This window comes from Suricata suricatta, chromosome 12, assembly GCF_006229205.1.
Source record: "Suricata suricatta isolate VVHF042 chromosome 12, meerkat_22Aug2017_6uvM2_HiC, whole genome shotgun sequence".
Lineage (NCBI taxonomy): Eukaryota > Metazoa > Chordata > Mammalia > Carnivora > Herpestidae > Suricata > Suricata suricatta.
Genome location: NC_043711.1, coordinates 105,664,296 through 105,689,782, shown reverse-complemented (window position 1 = coordinate 105,689,782; position 25,487 = coordinate 105,664,296). Strand labels below are relative to the sequence as shown.

Below are 25,487 nucleotides of genomic sequence, written 5' to 3'. Positions count from 1 at the left end.
AGGAGTGGGACCCGCTGAGCTCTGAGAACACGACCATCCTGGGGCGTGCAGTGCCAGCTTGGCTGAGGCTCTGGACATCGCGGGCCTCGCGCCTCTTCCAATCACCCGCAGACCCCAAGAGCATAATGAGTGGCTGTTCTGTCTCCCTGAGTTTTGGGGTCATTTTCTATGTGGCCACATTAACTGGGACATACTGTGTCTCCTTTAGCTTCTCCATCCGCGCCACACCTGGTCCTGGTCTCTGGTCAGGGCCAAGACCCGGGGCAGGGGCCCTCCAGCCGCTGCCTCCTGTTGGAGCGGCGCTCCTGCCAGAGCCTCGGATCCGCACGGTGCTTTTGCCGCGGCCTCAGCCGGGACCTCGAATTTCCAGGTCAGTTTCAACGTGACTTTTCTCTGCTTAGGGTACCTGCGCCACGAGAGGATGGCGGCCTTGTGTGCTGCTGGCCTGGTGTTGTAATCATTTTTCTGTTCTTGCACTTCAACCACATGGAGTCATATATTAAATACTCTTTTGAGGGGCGCCTGGGTGGCTCAGTCGGTGAAGCATTCGACAGGTCATGATCTCACAGTCTGTGGGTTCGAGCCCCACATCAGGCTCTGTGCTGACAGCTCAGAGCCTGGAGCCTGCTTCGGCTTCTGTGTCTCCCTCTCTCTCTGCCCCTCCCCTGCTCGTGCTCGCTCGCTCTCTCTTTCTCTCTCTCTCTCAAAAATAAATAAAACATGAAAAATAAATAAATGAATACTCTCTGGGGCCTGACCGCTTTCACTCAGCAGAACGTACTTGAGATTCCTTCGTGCTCTTGCGGGCACGCTTGCTGCGCTCTGGTTTCCTGAGTAGCATTTCATCATAAGGCGCCTGCGGGCTCGGCCAGGCATCCGACTTTGGCTCAGGTCATGGTCTCATGGTTCGTGGGATCGAGCCCCATGTTGGGCTCTGCGCTGACAGCATGGAGCTGTTGGGGATTCTCCTTCCCTCTCACTCTGCCCCTCCCACATTTCTCTCTCTCAAAATAAGTAAATAAACTTAAAAAAAAAAAAACAGTTGCACCAGAATTTGCTTGTCCCGTAGCCTCACGGGGAACAGTCATGTTGTTTACAGGTTTTGGGGGCACAAGTTCGAGGACAGACTGACTCCACCCCTGCAACCAGCAGGGGGCGCTCCCCCAGCCCGGGCTTTGCTAAGATGGAGGCGATGCTCCTTTCTCTTGGATAGACGCGTAGGAGGAGACTTGCTGGCCCACGAGTAGGCGTTTGTTTACCTTTATCAGAACCCCCCAAATGTCTTCCAACGTGGCTGCGCCGTCTCATCCCGCCAGCGGTGTCCGAGGGCCGTGGGACAGCACCGTGTTTACAGGCTTTTCCCACTTCACTACTCTCCTGTGACACATCGCTTGATTTGCATTTTCCCTGGTGACCAGGGATGTTGGGCACATTTTTAATGTGCTTGTGGTTGTTTATATATCTTCCTGTGTGAAGTGTGTGTTCAAAGATTTTGTGCGTGCGCGTGTGTGTGTGAGAGAGAGAGCAAGCCGACTCCAAGCTGTCGGTGCGGAGCCTGACACGGGGCTCGACCCCACAACCATGGGATCATGACCTAAGCCGAGGTCAAGAGTTGGATGCTCACCCGTCTGAGCCACTGAGGAGCCTCTATTTTGTTCACTCTTCTTAAACCATGCCTCCAAGGGGCGCCTGGGGGCTCAGTCGGTTGGGCGTCTGACTTCAGCTCAGGTCATGATCTCACAGTTCGCGGGCTCGAGCCCCACATCAGGCTCTGTGCTGACAGCTTGGAGGCTGGATCCTGTTTCGGATTCTGTGTCTCTCTCCCTCTCTGCCACTTGCCTGCTCACACTCTGTTTTTCTCTCTCTCAAAAATATATAAACATTTAGAAAATAATTAAGATTGAACATTAAAACCATGTTTTGAAAATATTATTCAGTTTTAAGAATAAACAAATAGTCTGCATGCATCTTTTCATCAGAGATGTGGATTTTGAATATCTTCTTTCAGTCAGTGGCTTGCCTTTTTTCCCCATTGGTACCTTTTGAAGAACAGAAATTTTTAGTATTTACGAAATCTAGCTTATCAACTTTTTCTTTTATATTAGTGCTTCTCATGTTCTTTTAAAGAAATATTCGGCCACCCCGAGTCCGTCGTGACTTACTCTGTTTTCGCACAATTGCCTCACTCGTCAGCACTGACGTTTAGGTGGCCTGTGCCCTCAGTCTGTGTGATGAGCTAGGGCTGAGCTTCATTTTCTCCCCACCGGTCAGCTCTGTTGTCCCGGCACCGGCGGCTGGAAAGCTGCCCTTTCCCTGCTTTGGGGCCCCTTCGAGAGACCGGGTGTGGGCCGGCTGCACCCACCCCGTGGCCCCCCGGACGCTCACGGTGTGTGCTCATTGTCATGAACTTCCTCTTTACTAGACGAACCCCTCTGACCCCTCCAGGTCCTTCCTGGAGGCTCCAGGGTGGCTGGGGACCAGACCCCGCCTGGGAGGCCACAGGGCAGGCTGGCTGCATGTTGAGGAGTGACGCCCAGAGGTCAGGAGTGTGGACTGTGTTTCCACAGAGGAGACCCTGGGCTCTGGCCTGCGAGGACCTGGCTCCCATCCTGCCTCCTGCCTGGTGTGGACGGTGCATGGAGCCAGGACCTCCCTCTCTGCCACCAGTGGGTTGGGGATCAAGGCGGGTATAGCCCAGCGGACAGAGCTTACCAGGCTTCCGTCCTGGGGGAGAGGCCAGGTGCTGCTGGGAGGCCCGGGGCCTGCACTGGGGCTGCAGCGCCCCCAGAGCGCCGGGTCCCCTGGGGGCGGCCCCTCCCTTTGCTGGGAGTGCAGACACGCCCTCCACCTGTCCCCAGTGAGGCCTCCCTTTTCCTGGGGGCACAACAGGGAGATTTGGGGATTGTCCTCAGTCTTTCTGGTGAGATTATCCTGAACATTCACAGTGACCATCCTCATGAGCTCCACAGAGCTCGCTTTCCAGGGGCTCAGGGCCTGGTCTGGGGGCTCCAGGAAGGATTCTGAGTGGGGGTGGGGGTGCACGGGCGGTGGCGCAGAGCCGTTGAAGGGTCAAGGTGGGGAGGACATCTGGGACCACCAGCTGTGTAGACCTTTCCTGGGGTGGGACCTCCCGTTCCTGGCCCTCGAATCAGGTGGGATGCAGCTCCGAGAGGAGGCCTTTGTCCCGAGGCTCCCCAGGTGAGGACGGTGCTGGAGGCCTCTAGACTGTTCCCTGCACCCCCCCTGCCCCCCAGGTACACTGGGACCCTCCAGTTCATAGATTCAATCCCCTCCTTGCTCCCGGGCCAGGGTGTGACCTTCTGGGTGGGAGGCCCCTTGGGGGCCTGGACCTGGGTATTAAACTTCTCTCTATGTGGATCTTAACCGGAGACTGCGAGGGGTAGCTGAGGACCAGGCAGGGAAACTGAGGCCTGATCCCGAGGCCTGCGAGCCCCTCACTCCCAAGTGATGTCAGCAGGGTTATTGGGGGGCTTTCCCAGCGGCTCTGCTGAGGAGGGAGGGCCACAGGGGGTGAGGGCAGGGCTTGAATCACCAGGAATCAGGCCGCACGAGGAGCTGCCGCTTAACCCGGGGAGGTGTGGGGCGGATGCTTTGTTTACTTTTTAATTTGACATAATTTCAAGCAAACTTACACTCAAGGTGCAAACAGTGCAAAAGGACGTGTATACACTCTTCGTCTGGATTCACCAATTTCAGACATCCTGCCCCATCTGGTTTGATCTCTGAGCCGTCCTCGGCGCGCCCTTCACCCCTGGCCCTTAGCGCCTGTTTGCTGAGAACACGTAGTTTGTAGATCTTAACCCGGAGACTTCGTGCTGAGGGGTCTCAGCCCACATTCACATTTTGTCAACTGTCTCATAATTCCATATATTCGGATATGGGTTTTCGAACCGCCAGCTTTTTGTGGTTTCTCCTGGCCTGGACGGCTCTGAGGAGGCCGTCGTTCTGTCATCTGCGATGTTTCCTTGCGGTCGGCTTGAGGTTTTGCATTCTGGGGCTGGAACCACAGGAGGGGCCGTCCCTCCCCGTGCCGCGCCTGGTCCCAAGGCGAAGTGTCTCCACCTAACGACCGGGTAGCCCAGGGGAGACGCTTGGAGACGACGTGACTCTCCTGTTTCGGTTACTGCTGTCCTGGCTGCCAGCACCATCCCTTCCCGAGCCCCATCCCGCTGCTGTAGAGCGGGTGGTGCAGCCCACGGAGTGTGGGAAGGCTGGCAGGGGCCTGGGGGCCGGGAGGCTGCCGCCGGCTTGGGTTTGGAGCCGCAGCGTTTGCTGATGGTTGGAGGTGAGGGGTGAGGAGGGGCCTGGAGGCCGGGCACCCGGGAGGGCGGCTGCTCATTTATTTATGCAGGAGGCTGTTGGAGGAGCAGGGGGAGGGGTGGCCTGCGGGTCTGGGCTGGCGGGGCGGCTGGGCTGGAGATGACAAAATCGGGGCCATCGGCATCCGGAAGGCCTGCAGGGCTGGAAGGTGAAAGGCTGTCACCCCAGCATGAGAGACAAGAAAGGGACAGAGGACCGTTTCTCCACAAGAGCCCATGAATCAGTGTCCTATTCGGTGCCTTTTACACTCCTGCCTTTGTATTTGCCTAAGGAGTACGTGCACCTAATCCAAACTCCAACGTCCAAAAAAGTAAAGAAAAAAAGTAAGTCTCCCTCCTCTCCTGCCCGTGCAGTTTACTTCTGATTTCTGCAGCTGACTTTTGAACTGTATATAGTTTTTAAATCTTCTTTTAAAAACCCAAGGTGCGTTGTGGTGCACCCCAATTTTCTTCTCTAATAAAGCATCTCAGAAAAAACGGCATTTCACAACATTTGAGATGCCACCTCTTTTATGGCCTCAGAGAAGTGGGTGGCACGGGGGAGGGGATCCTGGTGACGAGGCGCACAGGGGTGTCCCCGCCGCTGTGATTAGACAGGAGGCTGCCACAGACACCACGCGCTGCGCACATGCATCCGTCAGCCGTCGGAGGGCTGTGTCCCCGCGCTTCTGACCCGCGCCGCCTGATTGCCACTGCGGTCCCCGTTCCGAGGCCCCCTCCCCACCAGCACGACGTCTGAGGACCTTCCTGATGGAGAGGTGGAAAATATCATGTAGTCTGAACTTGCATTTCCTCAAAAGGAGGTTTCGCTACGTTTAGAGCTTTTAGCTGTTGAGATGGAGTATAATTCTTGGTCAGTGTGTGTTTCGGTTTTGACATTATTGACTGTTGTCCCTCCTGTGTGTGTGTGTGTGTGTGTGTGTGTGTTTGACTGTGTTAATGGTAGATGTCTAAGTGCTGGTTCTCTGAGAAGGGAAAAAACAGTTTGCTGATTTCCACAGCCGATCTCGGAAGTCGGGGAACTAGAAGCCGGCGGGGAGGGGACGGGCGCACGGCCGTTTGGGCTGCTTTTCCCGAGCGAGGCCTTCCCACGGCCGCGTGGCGGACAAACCAGCACAGGTTTCCCTGGCTTCTTCTAGTGACTTTAGGGCTGATTTTCTTTCCTGTTTAAATCTTTGATCCCTCTGCTGCTTTATTTTGCCGTCAGGTCTTGGGTGGAGAACCCCCTGCCCTGTTTTTGTTTCAAGGTGCTAAGCGGTTGTCCTAACGCTCGGTTAGAATCATAGCAGTCGGAGCAGCCGTCTCCTCCCGGGCCCCGCCACCCCGCCTCCCACTGCGTGTGGGGCTCCTGCGTGCAAGTTGGCCGTTTTCCAGACTCTGTTCTGCTGCCTGGAGCCACTCGTCCGTTGGCGCTGCAGAAACACGCTCTCGTGGCTTTACGGTGTGTTTTCGTACCTGGTGGGACTGGCACCCTCTTACTCTTTGTAAATCCGTGTCTCCTCCACTCATTTATCCAATGACAGACACAGAGGTTGTTTCCACGTCTTGGCCATTGTGAGAAGGGCTGCAGGGAGCATGTGGGTGCAGACAGCTCTGGGAGACCCCGATTTCATTTCCTCCAGATACACAGCCAGAGATCACCGGGTCAGACGAGCCTTTTTTTTTTTTTTTTTTTTTTTTTGAGGAGCCTCCATACTGTTTTCCACTGCGCTGCCCTGGTTTACATTCCTGCCACCAGTGCCCGGGTTCCCCTCGGGCTCCCTGACACCTGTTATCTCTTGTCTTTTTGGGATCAGCCATCCCTGCAGGTGTGAGGTTGTGTCTCGTGCTTCTGATCTGTGTCTCCCTGATGGTGAGCGATGCTGAGCATCTTTTCATGTGTCCGCTGGTCATTTGTATGTCGCCTTTGCAAAAATATCCATTCAGGTCCTCGGCCCATTTTTACAGTTGATTATTTATTTAATTTTGTTATTGAGCTGTAGGTGCTGCTTACAAATTTTGGGGAGTAGCCCCTCGTCGGATGCGTGTTTTGTGGATAGTTTTTGCATTCTGAGCGTTGCCTTTTCATCTGCTGATCGCTCCTTCGCTGAGCAGAAGCTCTTCAGTCGGATGTGATGCCACTTGTTTAGTTAGTGTTTGCTGCCCGTGCTTTTGGGGTCATACCCAGGAAATCATTGCCAAGACAAACTTCAAGTATCTTTCTCCCTGTGTTTTTTCCTAGTTGTTTTGTGGTTTTAGGTTTTCCATTTAAGTCTTTGATCCACTTTGAGTTAATTTTTGCGAGTCGTGTAAGAGAGGGGACAGTTTCCTCTACTGCGTGTGGACATCTGGTTTTCCCTGCGCTGCCTGTTGAGGAGACCGTGCCTGTCTCCAATGTGTGTTCTTGGAACGCTTATAAGAAATTGGTTGACCGTATCCAATGCGGGTTTACGTGTGGGCTCTCCGTCCTGCCTCCAGGGCCCGTGGGCCTGTATTTATGCCAGTACTGTGCTATAGCTTTGTAATTGGAGCTTGTTATTTTTTCCCAGGATTACTTTGGCGATTTGGGGTCTTTTGTGGTTCAAATAAGTTTTAGGATAGTTTTTTCTATTTCTATGACAAATGCTGTTGAAAGTTTGGTCAGGATTGCATTGGATCTGTAGATCGATTTGGGTAGAACAGACATTTCCCAAACATTAATTCTTCCAATCCATGAGCATGGACTATCTTCCCATTTTGTGTGTGTGTGTGTTCTTCAGTTTCTTTATCAATATCTTACTGTTTTCAGCGTACAGGTCTTTCACCTCCTCTGTTAAATGTATTCCTAAGCCTTTCATTCTTTTTGATGCTATTGTAAATGAGATTTCTTTATTTCTGTTTCAGATAGTTTGTTAGAAATACAAATGATTCCGGTGTGTTGATTTAGTATCCTACAACTTCACTGCATTAACTTATTAGTGCTAACAGTTTTCGAAGTGGAGTCTTTAGGAGTTTTTAATATAAGATTATGCCATCTGCAAACAGGGCTTTACTTCTTCTTTTCTGAAATGGGTGCCTTGTATCTCTCTGTCTTCCCTAGTTCATGTGCCTAGGACTTTTGGTGCTGCGTTGCCTACCGATGGTGACAGTGGTCACCCTTGTCTTGGTCCTGATCTTGGAAGAAGGCTTCTAAACTCTTCACCGTTGAGTAGGATGTTAGCTGTGGGCTTGTCACATCCGGTGTTCACTATGCCAGGGACGGTCCTCCCATGCCCGGCTTGTTGACCGCTTTTATCGTAAAAGGATGCCGTGCGGTGCCACACGCTTTCTCCTCTCCGTGGAGATGACCCTGTGAGTTTTGTCCTTCACTCTGTAGATGCGACGCGTCACTTTGTCACCTTTCTTGATGCAGACGTGGAACGTCTTGAATCTCAGGGATAAATCCCACTTGGTCACGTTAGAGGATCCCTTTAATACGCTGTTGAGTTTGGTTTGCTGATATTTTGGTAAGAATGTCTGCATCTGTGTTCATCGGGGCTGCCAGGCTTTCACTGTCTTTCACTGTGGTGCCCATCGGGCTTTGGTGCCAGGCTGAGTGTGGGCCTGTGGCGTGAGTTTGGGAATGGCCCTCTGCTTTGGTGTTTACGACTCTTGTTGTGATCCGCGTGCCTCTTCTTGCTTGTTTGTGTTACGCTTTTCTCAGTGAATTAAAGTGAGTGTGTCTACCCCAGATTCTTCTCTGTATGTTTGTGAGATTGTATTAAATCCATATGTAGGTTTAGAAAGGACTCATGTCTTTATGTAACGTTAAGTCCCTCATCCAAGAATGCAGCATTCTGTTCCATTTTCAGTGGTATTCTACTGTGTCTCCTGGGAACATTTCCGTTTTCCCGCAAATTTCTTGTCCAGCTCATCCCTGGGCCTTTGTTGCTGCTGTTGTTTATGGAATATGTTTCTCAGTCACGTCCTCTAACTCGTTGCTGGTATGTCTTGAGGCTCCCGGTGTGATCACTCATGGCGCACCTAGCCAAGTTCTTCTTAGAGGAGAGCTTTCGTCACGCCCCTCCAGACACGATGCCGACCTTGGCTCCCTGTAGGGGGGTTTCACCAAGGAACAGGACTCTGTATGGGCTCTCCATCGCCCTGTGAGGAATCACGCACAGACTTTGTGGCCTAAAACAAGATGAAACGTGGATTATCTCAGTCGGAAGTGGCTTACCTGGTGGCTCTCGCTGGGGGTCTCTCCTGAGGCTGCACTCACCTGGAAGGCGCTCTCGCTGGATGACTCACAGGCATCCTGACAACCAGGGCAGGGGGCTGGCGGGAGGCTCGGTCCTCCTTGGCCTGGGACTCTCCACAGGCTGCTGCTTGAGTGCCCCCTCAGCGTGGCGGCTGGCACCTCCCCCAGGCAGCCCGAGAGCCGGGCCAGGCGCGGTGTCCTCTGACCCCGCCTCGGCCATCACGCTGCTGCCGTGTCTTAGCTCTCTTCGGTGCTCAAGGGGACTCTACCAGGATATGAATCTAGGAGGCAAGGGTCCTCGGGGTCACGTCAGGTAATAGTGGGGGGATTGGGTGCTTTGCTAGCTGCCAGCTGCTGAGCCTCGGCTGGTGATCGCCGTGCCTGTTTCCCCAGAAGAGACTGAGACGGGCACTTGCACAGGGAGGCTGGTGGGGGGAGTGGGTGTCAGTGCAATTAAGCTGCAAAACGCTCCTGGCCCCTCCTGCTGTCTGGTGTGGGAGAGCTCTCACTGGTTGCTAGTCCTGGCATGGGACAAACATGTCCTGTGTATTTTAAGGGGCTGGAGAGAACTCCAGAGTGTCCCCAGGTGAGAAGGCAGGTCCCCTCTGACCTGGACTGGATGGTCACTGCCCCAGCCCTCAGCCCTCTCCCTGAAGGGGCTGCCGGGTCAGGCCTCTGCTGCTGCAGCCAGCGGCCACCCACCCGGCGTGCGTGGGAGCACCTTTCCCCTTTGCTCTGCTTTCTGGTTTTCTCCACCCCTCCCCTCCCCACCCCACCTCCCTGCCCCAGGCGGGTGGGCATCTTGCCAGCTGCTTGGATACCATGGTCAGTGTACTCCCGGCACCGGTCTTCGGTCTTGAGTCCCGAGTCCGGGTTGCAGACTGCTCCGGGCCTCGCGGTGGGGGCGGGGAGAAGAGCTGTCATTTGAGGGCGGTGCCGGGGGCGGGCAGGGGGGAGGGGAGGGGGCGGGGAGGGGGCGGTGAGGTAATTTCCGCGATGGGGCGTCAGCCTTTGAGTCACCCTGGGGGCAGAATCGAAAGTGATCGCTCAGCGGGGCGGGGACCAATGCCCCGGGCTGCGCAGAGGATGGGATCTGCGGAGGGTGAGCTGGGGCCAGGGTCCGGGAGGGTCTGCAGCCGCGGGGGGCGGGAGCTGGGGGGCCGGGGTCTCCCCCGCCAGGCGGCGGCAGCCCAGCGCCCTCCGGGCTCGGCTTTCGTGGGACCCCCGCACTAGAGGGAGAGGAGGGGGAGGCTGCACCCTGCCCGAGGGGGTGGGGAGGTGGGGGGACCTGGAGGCACCTCAGGCCCCCAGCCCCAGGGAGGGCCTGCATCTCTGCACCCCAAGTCCAGAGCCCTGTAGCGTCTTCTGAGTATCCACCTGGTTCTGGGTTCTCCCCCTGGTCCCTCTGGAGGTGGACTCAGGACTTACTTTGGAGTGGGCTGGGTGCTCCCACTCAAGGCTGAGGCTGCACCATTTCCTTTTAAAACATCTTGTGCTGTCCTCAGAGTTTCCTGTGAAAGTTCTAGATCCCAGGTATCCCCATTTCCTCTGGGAGGAAAATGTCCTGTCCTGTCCTGTCCTGTCTTGCAGGGCCAGCCTCTGAAAGGTTCTGCCTGCCTCCGGCCCTGCCCCCACGGGAGGAACCCAGTGTCCCCTGTAGGCAGGTGCAGAGTGCTGTCTCTCAGAGCAGGGGGTGCCCTCCACAGATGAGTCAGTGCTGGAGGAGCCCAAGAGGGAGGCTGCCGGGGAGCCCCAAGCGTCCAGGGGCCCCCAGGGTTCTGCCAGCCTACAGGCTCCTGTTGCCGGGGCAACCTCCCTCCCACTCTCAGGCCAGCTGCCTCCTTTAGAGCAGGGCCCAGAAACCTTTCGGAAGGGGAGGGGTCTTGGTTGGGTCAAGGTGGGGCCCAGCTTCTTGGACCTAACAGCCCTCTCCTCCTGTCTGGTGGAAAGGGTCCTCCTTCTGTTTCCTCTGCCCCCAGCCTGACGGAGAGGCGGAGTGTGTCCAGCCCCACCTGGGGGCATGTGGACCCCTGGCCTCAGCACCCGACCTTGCTCCCCGCTGCTCCCATTCCAGACCTCTCCTCATGAGTGAACAGCCCCAGACGACCAGCTGAACCGCGAGCCTCGGATGCCACTCCAGAGCCAGGCCAGAGATGACGTCCCCGGGGTCTGGCCCATCACCCAGCACCTCGATGGCCACCAAGGAGCTATCTCTGGCCAGGCTGTGCGCCCAGGTAGACCTGTGTCTGGGCTGCGCCCGCTGCACTCAGCGCCTCAATGAGAGCACCTACCTTCTGCGCAGGGTGGAGCACCGCTGTCCCCAGGAGATCCTGCTGGCCCGCCTCAAGCAAGGGGCCAAGAGGCATGTGTGGCGCAAGGTAGACCGCCGGCCCAGCTTCCCGCATCCTGCCCGCTACGAGGTGTGCCGCTACTACAGCCCAGGGCTGGGCTGCCGGCGCCACCGCCACCACTGCACGTTTGCCCGGAGCCGCGAGGAGGCGCTGGTCTGGACCTTTGAGCGCGAGCAAAATGTCCGGCGGCTGTGGCTCAAGTCCGAGCTGCAGGGCAGCGGGGCCCAGGGCCACCCGAGCAGCCCAGCGGACACCATCCGTGCCGAGTACGGCGGCCACTTCCAGCTGCTCTGTGCCCACTGCTTCCGCAGCTGCCCGCCACGCCTCTGCCCTGTGGACTCCCAGGGGCGGTGCGCCCAGCACGGAGCCTGCCCTTCGCTGCTGACCCACGTGAGCCCCGAGGGCCGCCGCCGGCAGCAGGTGGTGGAGGTGCGGCCGCAGCCCCAGTACGGTCAGCCGCTGGCCTACTGCAGGTTCGTGGGGCGCGGGCGGCCCTGCCGGCACGGGGCGGCCCGCTGCCAGTACGCGCACAGCGCCGTGGAAATGGCCGTGTGGGAGGCCGAGCAGCTGGAGGGGCTCCAGAGGCAGGACCTGCTCTCGCCCCCTGGCCCCAGGGAAGAGGGGCGCCCGGCCCCCCGCGGCCAGCCCTCCGGGGCCGAGCTGTACTGCCGTGCCTGCCTGGTCACCTGCGGCTCCCAGGAGGCCTTTGAGAACCACTGCTCGTCCCCGGAGCACGCGTGGATGGTGGCCTCGGACCTGGCCGTGCCCTGGAAACACCGCAGCCCGCCCGCTGGGCTCTCCGTGTTTGAGCTCTGCCCGAAGTAAGGACAGCGGGGTGGGGGGCGAAGCAGGGGTTCCTGTCCCCTCTGTGTTACTGGCTGACCCCTGCCCTGGCCCCTGAGGTGGGTTAAGGCGGGTCCATTGAGGCTTTCTCTCTCGGGCACAGGATGAAGGAAGCCCCCAGTCCTCCCCTCCCCCCAACAGGCCCATATCTGGCTGGGCGGGCTCACTCCCCCCACCCCACCCCTGCTCTGCTTGCCGACCTCCCCTTTCCCAGATCCGCGCTCTGTGAGTACGGGGACGTCTGCACCAAGGCGCATTCGGACCAAGAGCTGCAGGAGTGGGTCCAGCGGGCGCAGAGCGTGGCGCTGCGGGAGGAGGCCGCGTGGCAGGAGGGGCTGGCACCTTACCAGGCACGGCTGCTGGCCGAGTACCAGCACAGCAGCAGCGAGGTCCTCGTGGTGCGTGGGGGCCACGCGACGGGGTGGGGGGTGCCAGACCCGAGCCAGCGGCTGACCGCCAGCTTCCCCGTGCAGCTGACTGGGACCGTCCCCGGCGTGTCCATCACCTGTGCCCAGCCCCCGGTGCATCGGGCGCACGGGAAGAAAACTCAGCACAGCTGGACATTCGACATCCACTCTGAGGTGAGGGGCCGGGGGTCGGGGTCTGGAGCTGCTGCCGCGGGATCTCACCCGCGTCTGTGTGGCCTGGAGCTCAGGTCAGCCGCTTGGGCCGAGCCCTGCGGGGTATTTTGTGGGGGGTCTGGCACAGAGAATGAGGACCAGGCTAGTCCCGCATGTGCCCTGAGCATCCGGTGCTACACCGTCATACTGCCCAACGTCCACGGGGGCCACCTGGGCCACCTGCAGAGGGGAACCCCAAGGTTCAGACACGCCGAGCACCCCCTTGGGGCACAGCAGGTGGACTCGGGTCTCTGACCGCTGGGTGGGGTCGGGGGGCCACCTCACTGTCGAGTCTCTCCCCCAGGAGCCCCTGCTGCACGTGGCGCTGCTCAAGCAGGAGCTCGGAGCTGACTTCTGGCTGGCAGCGCCCTGCCTCCCGCCGGGCCAGCGCTACGCTTGCGGGGAGCGCTTCCGCGTGCCAGCCTCGCCAGCCAGGTTCCGGGTGCGGGTGCGCGTGCGCAGTTCCACCTTCGGCGCCTTCGAGCAGTGGGTGGTCTTCGACTTTGGCCGCAGGCCAGTGCTGCTGCGGAAGCTGGCGCTGCAGCTGGGCCAGGCACAGGGCCCGGGGCCCCGGGAGGGGACGGCATGCAGCCGCCCCCAGGAGCTGCTGCGCTGGCACTCTGGCAACCGCCACGTGGTGCCGGGCGTGGAGCGAACCACCGAGCAGGTGGCCCTGCTGGCCAAGTACAAGGTGCCTGACCTGGCCCTCGACTTCAGTCCCAGTGGCCTGGCCCCAGGGCCCATCTCCTGCACCAACTACCGCCAGAGGATGCACCAGTTCCTCTATGAGGAGGAAGGCGCACAGCAACAGCTGGTGGCCAAGTGAGTGCGGCGGCGGCGGGCGGCGGGCAGTGGCTGCGGGGCACCGGCCGCAGAGCCCCCACCCTGGTCGGCTGACCCCCGGCCCGCCCACCAGGCTGAACTTCCGGGGCCCTGTGTCCCTGAGGACCGCGCTGCAGACGCCGGCCCTGGGCATGGTCTTCCCACCGCCGGGAGCCCTCTACGCCGAGGTGCCCACGCCCTCCTCTCTGACGCCAGACACAGACCAGGGCTTTCTGCTGAGCCGGGCGGTCAGCACAGCCCTTGTGGCGCCCGTGCCCGCGCCTGACGACACAGTGTTCGAGGTGCGGCTAGAGGCCCAGGCCAGCTCGGAGGAGGCGCTGTGGCTGCTGCTCCCCGCCCGCTGCTGCGAGGCCCTGCGTCTGCGGCCCGACACCAGCCCCGTCCTGGAGGTGCAGTTCCAGATCGACCCGCTGACCTTCCGCTTCTGGCACCAGGCGGTGGACGCGCTGCCCGAGGAGCGCCTGGTGGTGCCCCACCTGCCCAGCTGCGACCTGCCGCGCCCCCTGCCCACGCCGCCCACGCTGCGCGGCAACAGCAAGCAGAAGTTGGCAGTGGGGTTCATTGCGGGCAGCAGCCCCAGGGGCGGGCGGCCCGTTGCCCCGCTGCTCATCTACGGCCCTTTTGGCACCGGCAAGACCTACACGCTGGCTATGGCCTCCCTGGAGGTCATCCGGCAGCCGCACACCAAGGTGCTCATCTGCACGCACACCAACAGGTGAGCCCAGAGCCACCCCTTGGGCCTGCCCGCCGCCTGCCTCCTGGGCTGGGGTGGGGTCGCGGCGCCTGGGCCCCCGGGCTCCCTGGAGGTCTGGGCAGCTGGTTCCAGAGACCTGCTGAGGCCTCCGGGCTGAGCTTCCAGCCTCTGGCTGCTCTGTGCCCGCCGAGGGGAGGGCGGGGCAGCCCGCGGGCCGAGTCAGGGTCACTCTGATCCCTGGGGCTCTCCCCGATCACTGATAAGTCCTGGGCCGGAAGGGACAGGGCACGTTTGTGCTTCAGGCCCAGCACAGGGTGCCCTCGGGGTCAGGGAGTGCTGTTTGGGTGAGGGGCGGGTGCCTCCACAAAGGCCCTGAACCAGAGAGAGCAGATAGGGGTCCGGAGTGGCCCACTTCCTGGGGACGGGGTGGGGGGGTGCTCCTAGAGAAACACACACTCTCCTCTCGCTGCCACAACCTCCCGGGGTCAGCATGGTTCTCTCAGCTCCTGGCGCTTCCTGCTGCTCAGGCAGAGCCGCCCTCCCCTCCCCGCGACGGGCCTGGGCGTCCCTGGATCTCCGCAGAGCCGGCAGGACGCCCTGGCCTCAGGGCCAGCTGCTCATGGCCTTCCCGCTCACCCACTGACAGCCCACTGGGAGCTGAGCTCAGGGCCAACCGAGGCCTCGGGCCGCCCTGGGCTGCCTCGGGCAGCGGCCCCTGCTGTGCCCTTGTCTGCCTCCCCTGCACTGCCAGCTCTTTCGCCTCCTCTGGGAAGCCCTCCCTGACCACCCAGACCCTCTGTGCTGTTGCCAGTTCTCCTTATCCGGCTCTGACCTTCCCCTATTTCTCTGTCTGTGTGTCTGTCCCCTCTGCTGACCTTTAAGCTCTGTGGGGGCAGGACTCGGGTCTCTCTGCCTCCTGAACTCCTGGCATCTAGGCCAGGCTGGGCTCACAGTGGATGCCTCAGTGGATGGCGGCTGAGGCCCCGCGGGCCCTTCTCCCCGCAGCGCGGCCAACATCTACATCACGGAGCATTTCCACGGCTATGTCAGCAGCGGCCACCCCGAGGCCACGCCGCTCCGCGTGATGTACACGGACCGCCCGCCGGGCCAGACGGACGCGGCCACACTGCGGTACTGCTGCCTGACCGCGGACGGCCGGGCCTTCCGCCTGCCCACGCGGGCCGAGCTGGAGCGGCACCGCCTCGTGGTCACCACCACCTCCCAGGCCCGCGAGCTCAGGGTGCCCGCCGGCTTCTTCTCGCACATCCTCATCGATGAGGCCGCCCAGATGCTGGAGTGCGAGGCGCTCACCCCGCTGCGCTATGCGGTGCCCCACACCCGCGTGGTGCTGGCCGGTGACCACATGCAGGTCACGCCCAAGCTCTTCAGCGTGGCGGGGGGCCGGGCGGCGGGGCACACGCTGCTGTACCGCCTCTTCCAGCACTACCAGCAGGAGGCGCACGAGGCGGCCCGGCGCAGCCGCATCATCTTCCACGAGAACTACCGCTCCACCGAGGCCATCCTCCGCTTCGTGTCGCGGCACTTCTACGTGGCCAAGGGCAACCCCATCCACGCCAGCGGGCAGGTCCCTCGCCACCCCCAGCACTACCCGCTCGTGTTCTGCCATGTGGCGGGCAACCCCGAGCGTGACCTGTCAAGGACGTCCTGGCTCAACACGGCTGAGATCGCCCAGGTCATCGAGAAGGTGCAGGAGGTCTACGCCACCTGGCCCCACTGCTGGGGCAGCCGGGAGCAGAGGCACATCTGCGTGGTGTCCCACGGCGCCCAGGTAAGCCCCGGCCACCGGGACCGCCTTCCTCCCCCGCTCCCGGCAGAGAAGCTCGGAGGACGGGGTCTCTGTGCGGTCTGGGGGACCTGCGTGCCCCGCCCCCGGCTGGGCCTCCTCAGCCTCTGTGAGGGCGGCTGAGGCGTTCATCTACCAGGGACCATGTGGGGCTTGAACCCTGCGATTGATGCCAGGGCTGGACGGCTCCAGGGCACCAGGGCATGGGGGCCAGTGTCCCGGCCTTGCCAGGGACCCTCACTGCACACCGAGCACTCACCCAGGCCTGCTGGTCCCTTCGTGTGTCTCCAGGTGAGCGCGCTAAGGCAGGAGCTGAGGAGGAAGGACTTGGGCCAGGTGTCCGTGGGCAGCTTCGAGGTCCTGCCAGGTGGGTGCTGGGGGCGGGGGGCGAGGCAGGGTCACCCTCCTGGCCGGGCCTGGCCTGACGGCACCCCCTCGCAGGGCGTGAGTTCCGGGTGGTGGTGCTGAGCACCGTGCACAGCCAACACAGCCTGCAGAGCCCCGAGGCCCCCGCCCTGGGCTTCTTCACGGACGCCCGCGTGCTCAATACGGTCATGACACGCGCCCAGTCCCAGGTGGTGGCTGTGGGCGACGCTGTGGCCCTCTGCTCCTTTGGGGCCTGTGGCAAGCTCTGGAAGAGCTTCATCTGTGAGTGTGTGAAGCATCGCAGTGTCTTCCCCGAGGATCTGTCGCTGGCGCACATCGAGCAGGGTGTGGTCCACAGGCGGCACTGGGCCCTCAGAGCAGAGCCGATGCTGGCAGCCGTGGTGCAGGGCACTGTCCCAGAGGAGGGGGCAGCCGAGGGCTCGGCTACGGAGTGCACAGCCACGGAAAAGGTGGAGCTAGGGGCCGTGGCCGAAGGCGGTACCTTCCTGTCCGGGACCACAGCCGCAGGAGACGCGGCCACACGGACGACAGAGGCTGGGGATACAGCGTCGGGGTCTGCGGCCGGGGGGCGCCCAGCAGCAGGGGACACGGAGGCGGAGGACACGGCATCCGAAGGGAGCTCAGCAAGGGGCAACGTGGCGGCAGGGCCGGCAGCCACGGAAAGCAGGGACCCCGAGGACCCTGAGGACTCGGATTCTGACTTCTGGCCTGACAGCGAGCTCAACGCTGACGACCCCATCCTACAGGAGCTGCTGGACGAAGGCCGGAAGGTGACGGTGACTGTCCGGGAAGATGGGCTTCTGGACACCATTGCCAGGCCCGAGTCCCCGCACCAGGCCTGGGGGTACACGAACCTGCCGCGGGCCCGGCTGCGGAAACTGCTCCGCTCAGAGCCTCAGCGGTTCCGCCACTGCGCCTTCGTGCAGGAGACCTTCGAGAGGGCGACGGCCTTCCCGCTGGACGACGTGGACCCCAGCCCCATCCAGGTCCGGGGGCGCTTGCGCTGCGGCATGGCCTTCAGCGGGGACGAGGTGCTGGTGGAGGTCCCTGGTGGAGACACGGACGCCTCGGGGAGGCTGCAGGGCCGCGTGGTGGGAGTGCTGAAGAGGAGACGCCGGGAGCTGGTGTTCGTGTGCCGCATGGATGAGTGGGACCCCCGCATCATGACCCCCATCGACGGCTCCGTGCCGAAGATCTTCGTGGCCGAGCTGAGAGACCCTCTGCAGGTGCCCATCCACCGCGTCCTAAAGGGCCGTGTGCAGCGGGCGGGGCTCGAGCGGCTCCCGGCCGAGGCTCGGCGCAGCCGGCTCTTCCGCGTGCAGATCGTCCTGTGGCGGCAGCGTTTCTACTACCCGCTGGGCGTCGTCCTGGAGCTGCTGCCTGAGGCCAGCACCTGGGAGCAGGGCCTGCGCGCCCTGGACCTGGAGCACGGCCTGGGGAAGCCCTTGCCAGAGCTGGCTGCCACCTGCAGGGCCCCGCAGAAGCACCGGGCACCCGGCCGCCGGGAGGACTGCCGCGGCTTCCTGACCTTCACCGTGGACCCCCAGGGGGCTCGCAACCTGGACGACGCCCTCAGCGTCCGAGATCTGGGCCCTGTGTACGAAGTGGCCGTGCACATCGCCGACGTGGCCAGCTCTGTCCCCAGGGACGGGGCTCTGGACGTGGAGGCCCGCAGGCGGGGCACCGCGTTCTACGCCCCCGACCGGGAGCCGGTGCCCATGCTGCCAGACAGCCTCTGCCAGGACGTGCTCAGCCTCTTGCCTGGCCAGGACCGCTTGGCTATCTCCCTCTTCCTCACGGTCGAGAAGGGCAGTGACCAGCTCAAAAGCCTGCGCTTCGCGCCCTCTGTGATCTGCTCTGACCGCCAGCTGTCGTACGAGGAGGCTGAGCGTGTTATCAAGGGGCACCCAGGTGCCGGCCGGGAGCTGCCAGCCCGGCTGGACTCCGTGGAGGCCTGCGTGGTGGCTGCCTGCCACCTCTCCCGGGCGCTGCGCCGGCGCCGCCTGCGGATGGACTCCCACTACGAGCAGCCGGCCGAGGACTGTGTGCTGGGCTTCCGTGTGGCCCACGTCATGGTCAAAGAGTACATGATCCAGTTCAACAGCCTGGCAGCCGAGCTCCTGGTGAGCAGTGAGCGCACGCGGACGGTCACGCCGCTGCGCTGGCAGCCCGCACCCAGTGACCGCCAGCTCGCAGCCCTGCGCGAGAAGCACGGAGAGCTGGTGCCCCTGTCACTGCACCTCCGCCACCACCTGGGGGGCCATGGTCCCCCCGCCACGCAGCTCTGCCTTCTGACCTCCCTGTGGAGGCAGGTCCAGCTCGCAGCCGGTGCCCACGACGGTGACCGTCTGGCGGACCTCATCACCACGGATGACATGCACCCTTCCCTGGCACCCGTGGGCCTCGACCTCCGCAAGGCCCTGGGCCGCTCCACGTTGGGCCGCTCCCGCCAGGACCAAGGGCAGGCGGCTGGCCACTACGGGCTGCAGGTGGACCAGTACACGTGGGCGACCTCACCCATCCGCAGGTACCTGGACGTGGTGCTGCAGCGGCTGATCCTGCTAGTGCTGGGCCACGGGGGCTCTGCCTACTCCGCCAGGGACATCGATGGGCTGTGCCAGGAGTTCAGCCTTCAGCACGGGCGCGCCCAGAGCTACGAGCGCCGGGCCCGGAGCCTGTACCTCGCGGTCCAGCTCAAGGCCCAATCGCGCAGCAAGCTGGGCTTCGCGCTGGACGTGGAGGCGGGTGCCCGCTGCTTCAAGGTACTCTTCCCAGCCCACCGCGAGAGCCTGCCCGACCCGTGCCCTGTCTACCACCGCGCCCTGCAGCTGGCCGAGCACCCCTGCCGCTTGGCGAGGCAGCCGGGCCTGCGGCTGTCATGGCGGCGCCGCATCTACTCAGTGCAGGCGGACCGGCCGTGCTCCCCACTGCCCGGCACGCTGCTCGACCCGCACACCTGGCCCATGGACGCCGCCCTGTGGCAGCAGCTGCTGCAGCTGGTGGAGGAGCAGCAGTGGCCGCAGGCCGTGGCCCTAATACAGGAGCGCGGTGCCACGGAGCCCCGGCGGCGGGAGCTGGGGCGGGTGCGGCGGAGCCACTGCGGCCACTTCGTGGAGGTGGTCCGGGAGCTGGGCCCGGGGGACACGCTGCAGGTGCAGCTCAGCGCCACGCTGCAGCGCGGGTTCCTGACACCGACCCTGCAGCTGTGGACCGTGGCACCCGGCCTCACCCTCTGCCTGGAGCACGTGGAGCGGCCGGGTGACTGCTTCTCGGGCCAGATGCCCCAGGCGGGGCGGGACCGGTATCCTGACGTGGGCGAGTACTGCGGCGTGTGGGGGCCCTTCTGCTCCCTGGAGGCCGCCACGGGCGCGGTCGCGGAGAACGACTCCGTCACGCTGCAGCACGTGAGGGTGTTCTGGGACGCAGAGCGGACGCCGCGGGGGCAGCTGTGGGGCACCTTCTACCTGGAGCCCTCCTTCCTCAGTGAGCACTGCACTGACCTCAGTTTCAGGCACTGCTACCTGTGCATCCGGCTCGAGGGGCTGCCGGCCGGGCCCGATGCTGGGCCTGGCCAGCCTCCCCCGGCCGCCCCGGCCTGCAGGCCCAGCACTGAGCCCTTCCTGAGCATCGACCCCGACATGTACACCTGGGTGGCCCATGGGCTGACAGAAGACCGGGACTTGAGAGAGAGCCAGGCGGACCGGCAGGAGATCCCCAAGCAGGTACACTTCTTCATCCAGCACATGGCCATGGAGAAGGTTCCAGAAGAGGTGCTGAGGCCTGACACCCGTTTCACCATTGAGGTGCTGCCCAGGCAGCTTCCTGACATGTGAGTGGCGAGGAGAAGCGAGCAGGCGGGGTGGGTGGAGGACCTCCCGGGTTCCCTCGTTGGTCAGGGGAAAGCTCGTGAGGCTGTGGCCCCTCCCTGAGGGCAGCCCTGTTGACCTTCCGGTGTCATCTCACTGCCGCCCGTCCCCAGCCGCAAGGAGGAAGCCGTGTATGGGCTGACGGACAAGTTCCCGCTGGTCATCAGCATCGCGCTGGGCCGGCCCATCCCTGTGCACGGCCCGCAGGCCCTCTGCAGGGGTAGGTCCCGCCAGCTTGCCCATGTCCCCTCAGCGTGCCTGGGCCCTGCCCGGGGCCCCTGCTCAGGAAGGCCTACCCTTCTTTAGGGACCTACAGTAGGTTCCTGAAGAAGCAGACGTTTGACCTGCCCGGATGCCGCCACACGCTGAACCCCAGCCAGAACGGGGCCATCCGCGAGGCTCTGAGGAAGCCGTTCACAGTGATCCAGGGCCCCCCAGGTGGGGCTCACGCCGGTGCTGGTGACGCCTTGGGCCGCCCGGGTGGCTGGGTAGGACCCCCCGTTCATGGCATACTCTGCCTGCAGGCGCGGGGAAGACGGTGGTGGGCTTCCACATTGTGTTCTGGTTTCACAAGTCAAACGAAGAGCAGGTGGGGGCCTGTGGCCCCCCCAATGGGGAGAAGCAGCCGGGGGGCCCCTGCATCTTGTACTGCGGCCCCTCCAACAAGTCGGTGGACGTGCTGGCAGGTGTGCTGGGCTGGTCGTGCGGGGGCCCTGCTCGCGGATGCTGCCCCGGGGGGCCGCCCCTCACACCCTGCCACCCCTAGGGCTGCTCCTGAGCAGGAGAACGGAGCTGAAGCCTCTTCGAGTGTACAGTGAGCAGGCGGAGGCCACGGAGTTCCCGATGCCGGGCGTGGGCGGCAAGGGTCTGCCCAAGAAAGCCCCTCGGGAGGGGCGTCCCAACCAGACCCTCAGGTGAAGTCTCTCCACTGTCTGTCTGTGGGTAGAGGCAAAAGGCCCCCCGTCCTGTGTCGGACAGGGGTTAACACAGGGCTTCACGGATGTCCCCCTGCCCCTCGCCCCCCCAGGAGCATTACCCTGCACCACAGGATCCGGCAGCCTTCCAACCCCCACGCACCACACATCAGGGCATTTGACGCCCGGCTGCAGAAAGGGGAGGTCTTTTCCAAGGAGGATCTCAGCTTGTAAGCAGTTAGGGCCATGGAGCTGCCTTCTGCCATGGAGATGGTGGGGCGGGGGGTTGGGGGGATGGTGTCCCTGGATGACCAGACGGTGACCCCACGCAGGTACAAGACGGTCCTGGGGCTGGCACGGAAGTTCGAGCTGGACCGGCACACGGTCATCTTGTGCACCTGCTCGTGCGCGGCCCTAGCCAGCCTCAAGAAGCTGGATGTCCGGCAGGTCCTCATCGATGAGGCTGGCATGGCCACAGAGCCAGAGACCCTCATCCCTCTGGTGAAGTTCCCGAAGGCTGAGAAGGTGAGTGAGGCGGGCGGGGGCTGGAAGCCCCGGCAGCTGCCCTGGGCCTGGTCTGCCGCCTAGGAGGGCGGCGCTGCTGTAGCGGCCGAGTGGCAATGGCCATGGAGTTGGGCACCTCTGGGACCGAGGGTGTCAGGACCATGCCTGCCTGTCCCTCCAGGTGGTTCTCCTTGGGGACCACAAGCAGCTGCGGCCTGTGGTCAAGAACGAGCAGCTGCAAAACCTGGGGCTGGACCGGTCTCTCTTCGAGAGGTACCACGCGGAGGCCTACCTGCTGGACACGCAGTACCGCATGGTAAGCCGGTCCAGCCTCGACTTCCGCCCAAGATGTGCTCCGAGGCCGGGGGTGCCAGTCAGGTCACTGCCCAGGCCCCTACCTCCTGTGTCCACCCCGGCCTTGTCATGGGGCCACAGCAGGCCCCCCAGACCATAGCTCTTGGCCCCGGGACAGGTGGCCAGGTGGCCTGCTCTGGCTCACCCCTGCTTTGCAGCACAAGGACATCTGTACCTTCCCGTCCGTGGAGTTCTACAAGGGGGCGCTGAAGACCTGGCAGGGCCTGAGGCGGCCGCCCAGCATCCTCGGCCATGCCGACAAGAAGAGCTGCCCTGTCATTTTTGGCCACGTGCAAGGCCATGAACAGAGCTTGCTGGTGTCCACGGATGAAGGGAATGAAAACTCCAAGGCCAACCTGGAGGAGGTAGCCGAGGTGGTGAGTGTCAGTGAGACCTTCCCTGGTGCCCCTTGATCAGGGAGAGCTTCCTGGAGGAGGAGGCAGAGGAACTGAGGGAACAGGTGAGGCTCCGGTGCCCAGGGCTGGCTTCGACAGCGCCCTCTTGGTCCCGCAGGTCCGCATCGCCAAGCAGCTGACCCTGGGCAGGACAGTGGAGCCCAAGGACGTTGCGATTCTCACTCCTTACAACGCTCAGGCTGCAGAGATCAGCAAGAGGCTTGTGCAGGAGGGCGTCGCTGGAGTGACTGTGTGCTCTGTCACCAAGAGCCAGGGTGAGGGTGGCTCTGGGGCAGGGGGAGCGCGGGCCAGCGGGCCACGAGGCTGGATGCAAGCGGCTCGGTCAGCGACGGCTGACCGGCCTCAGCATGCCTGCCCAACCGCGCAGGAAGCGAGTGGCGCTACGTGCTGGTGAGCACGGTCCGCACGTGCCCGGAGAGTGACCTGGACCAGCGGCCGACTAAGAGCTGGCTTAAGAAGTTCCTGGGCTTTGTTGTGGACCCCAACCAAGTGAACGTGGCCATCACCCGGGCCCAGGAGGGGCTCTGCCTCCTCGGTGGGACTGCTTGGCTGGAGGAGGGCTGGGGCGGGGCTCCTCCCTGGAGGCGGGGCTCCTCTCCAGGGCGTGGCTGCTTGGCTGGGGGAGGGAAGGGCTGGGGCTGGGCTCCCCGTGGGGGCTGGGCTCCCTGGGTGAGGGCTGGGGCGGAGCTCCTCCTGAGGGCGTGGCTGCTTGGCTGGGGCGGGGCGTACCCTGGACTCCTCTGCCCTCTCCCCGCCCCTGCAGGAGACCACCGCCTCCTGCGTTGTTGCCCTCTCTGGCGTAGATTCTTGGACTTCTGTGAAGCCCAGCAGAGCCTTGTGGCCGCCAACCAAGTGCAAGTTCGGAGGAGGCCAGCCGTGTCTCACTGAAGAGCCCTCTCCACATGCCCACTGCTCTCAAGCCGCCAAGACTTGGAGGACAACTTCCGTGCCCTCTTCTGAGGGCTCCTTGCCAGGCACCACTCAGGAGCGTCCCATGTGCTTTCAGTGGGCACTGCTGGCCACCCCGCCTACCGGCCTGGGTTTCTGAGGCCGACTTCTGAGCAATAATCTCCTTCCGGAGTCTTGGCCTCCCCCAGGGCGGAGAGCAGCCAGGCCCCAGCGTGCACTGGGGAGGAGACTCCTCTCCCCACTGAGCCTTTCCGCCGGAAATTTGGTGACAGGGGACATCTCAGGGGTCAAGGGCTGCGGGGAGGTCCTCTGGACCCTCTGGGGTTGCTGGGGAGGCGTGGGGTCAGAAGGAAATCCTGCTGAAGCTACTCTTTGGTCTTTGAGCCCATCCCTGAGCACACTGGGTACCGGCTGTGGAGCTCAGCTTGTCTTTCTTCCCTTTCTTTCTTTCCTCTTTTGTCTTCCTACCTTCCTTCCTTCCCTTCTCTCTGGCTCCATGCCCAGTATGGGGCTTGAACTCACGGCCCTGAGATTAAGAGTTGCGCCTTTTACCGACTGAGTTAGCCAGGTGCCCCTATTTTCTATTTTTAAATAAACCGAAAGCCAGTGTCTCTGTTACTGGAACAGGTCCTTAGTCCAAACTTAGGGCCAAAGAGGCCTCCCTGGAAGAGAGGGCCTTTTCTGTCATCACTGCCCCACCTGATGGAGACCCATAGTCCTCCGTCCTAGCGGGAGGAAGGGCAGAGCAGAACCAGATGCCCGCCTGCCCCGCCTGGTCCAGGCCGTCTCCTGTGGTGTGCCGGTGGGGGCTGGGACTGGGGTGCCCCTGGATGGGCAGCCGTGTGCCTTCGCCCTGAGCTCTGCCTCCCCTTTGCAACCTCAAGCCTGCTCCCAGTTCAGGGCCTTTGAGACAACCTGTGCGTCTACCTTTGCACCCCAGTCCCCCCTCTCCCTCCCTTCCCCCCCTGCCTCCCTAGCAGCTCTGTCTCAGAGCCTCTGTCCTTCCACTGTCCCCATGGCCTGGGCGTTGCTGCAAACAAGCGGCTTCCTCCTGGAGGGTCTTCCCCACTCTGCGGCCTTGCAGAACCCTCTGAGGGCGGTGGGGGAGGGGGAATGTGTCTTTGTGTTCAATTCTGATGGTTTCTACAAATCAAATGTCTACATTCCAATTTTTATATCTTTTCTTTGACTCTGTTATATGATTGATTAATAATATTATTATAAAGACAAAGTTCTCACCTCTGGGTGTTTGGGGTTTTATTGGGGGTCAGGGAGAGGGGGCCCCTCCTTTCGTCCTGGGTCAGAGGGTGGCTACCAAGTCACAGTCTGTCAAGAGTCCTGAGCCCATTCCAGTCAGACACTGGACACGTGAGCTCGGAGGGGCCCATGTCGCCATGTCACAGCTGGGGACACAGCCGGCCTGGGACGGCTGTGCCAGCACAAAGGAGGCTGGGTGGGAGGCTGACTTGGTGGAGATGGGCTGCTGCCCTGAGCTGTGTCTGGTGATGCAGACAGGCCCTGCCTACTGAACTCTGACCCCCAGCAGGGCTGGCCGCACAGTCCAAGTCCAGAGTCCGCACGGCTGCCATCCTGCCGGGGTCCTGGGTGATCCAGGTTCTGGCCCTGGAACAGCACCCACCTCCTCCAGGCCAACTGGGGCCATTCAGGCTCCGGTGCGCTTGTGGCCGAGCCCCAGTGCCTCTGCCAGCACCAGCCTTGCGCCAGGGCCCTGGCTTCCCCGGGTGCCGGCATGAGTATCGGCCAGGATTGGGAGTCACAGAGAATCAGAGGAGTCTGTTGGGCCTGCGTGGGCCCCGTGCTCACTGTGAGGCTGCAGGGGGGCCGAACAGCCTTACTGGAAGAGCAGCCACGCAGGCTCCAAGAAGTTCTGCTATCTCTTGAAAAACAATTGAAAGGAGGACCGACAGGCGCCCTGCGGCAGGAAGTCAGAAACTCTCAGCCTGGAGTCAGGGAGGGCTTCACAGAGGAGGCGGCGTTGACGACCGAAGGGCATGGGTGAAGGGCATGGGCGAAGGGCATGGGCGGCGATGAAGCAGCACAGTCAGGCAGCTGTGCCCAGAGGTGGCGCTCTCAAGCCTGGGGCCTGGTGGAGGGCTGGCCTCGCCGCAGAGAGAGTCAGGGTTTCAAGTTAGGGGTGGTCTTGGTCGAAGCAGCGAACCAGGCGAGCCAGAGCAGAGAAAAAGCACCAGGCCCTGTGCGCAGGCGATCTTCAAAGACTCGGAACCCCAGGCCCATTTGGTGTGGAAGTCCCATGGCGGGGACCTGGCCTCTGCATAGCCACCTCCTTGGTGAGGGCTGGAGGCACCCCCCACTCCAGCCTGCCTCCTTCTCGTTTGGATGGTGCCACCCGGCAAAACCCTGATCTCTGGTCCCTGGCCGGCTCTGGCTCCTCTCCCTGCCCCACCCTCTCGACCAGTGCCCTG

The 25,487-nt window shown here is 62.4% G+C and overlaps 1 protein-coding gene across 5 annotated transcripts; it reads left to right on the top strand.

Moving 5' to 3' along the window:
• On the top strand, window positions 1-23,546 carry HELZ2 (helicase with zinc finger 2). 5 transcript variants are annotated; one of them, XM_029916584.1, is made up of 20 exons: window positions 1-370; window positions 10,613-11,710; window positions 11,947-12,130; window positions 12,206-12,313; window positions 12,657-13,174; window positions 13,269-13,910; window positions 14,895-15,678; window positions 15,985-16,060; window positions 16,135-19,909; window positions 20,060-20,166; window positions 20,253-20,384; window positions 20,471-20,632; window positions 20,713-20,860; window positions 20,974-21,090; window positions 21,193-21,385; window positions 21,546-21,680; window positions 21,877-22,095; window positions 22,232-22,388; window positions 22,502-22,669; window positions 22,898-23,546. In XM_029916584.1, exons 2-20 carry the CDS (start codon window positions 10,692-10,694, stop codon window positions 23,020-23,022), a joined length of 8,769 nt encoding a protein of 2,922 aa, XP_029772444.1. In that variant the 5' UTR covers window positions 1-370; window positions 10,613-10,691; the 3' UTR covers window positions 23,023-23,546. The 5 variants fall into 5 exon arrangements, with proteins under 5 accessions (XP_029772444.1, XP_029772445.1, XP_029772441.1 ...); XM_029916585.1 differs by lacking the exon at window positions 1-370 and adding an exon at window positions 9,556-9,640 and having other exon boundaries at window positions 11,947-12,082; XM_029916581.1 differs by lacking the exon at window positions 1-370 and adding an exon at window positions 9,556-9,640.
• Window positions 23,547-25,487: the final 1,941 nt, after the last annotated feature.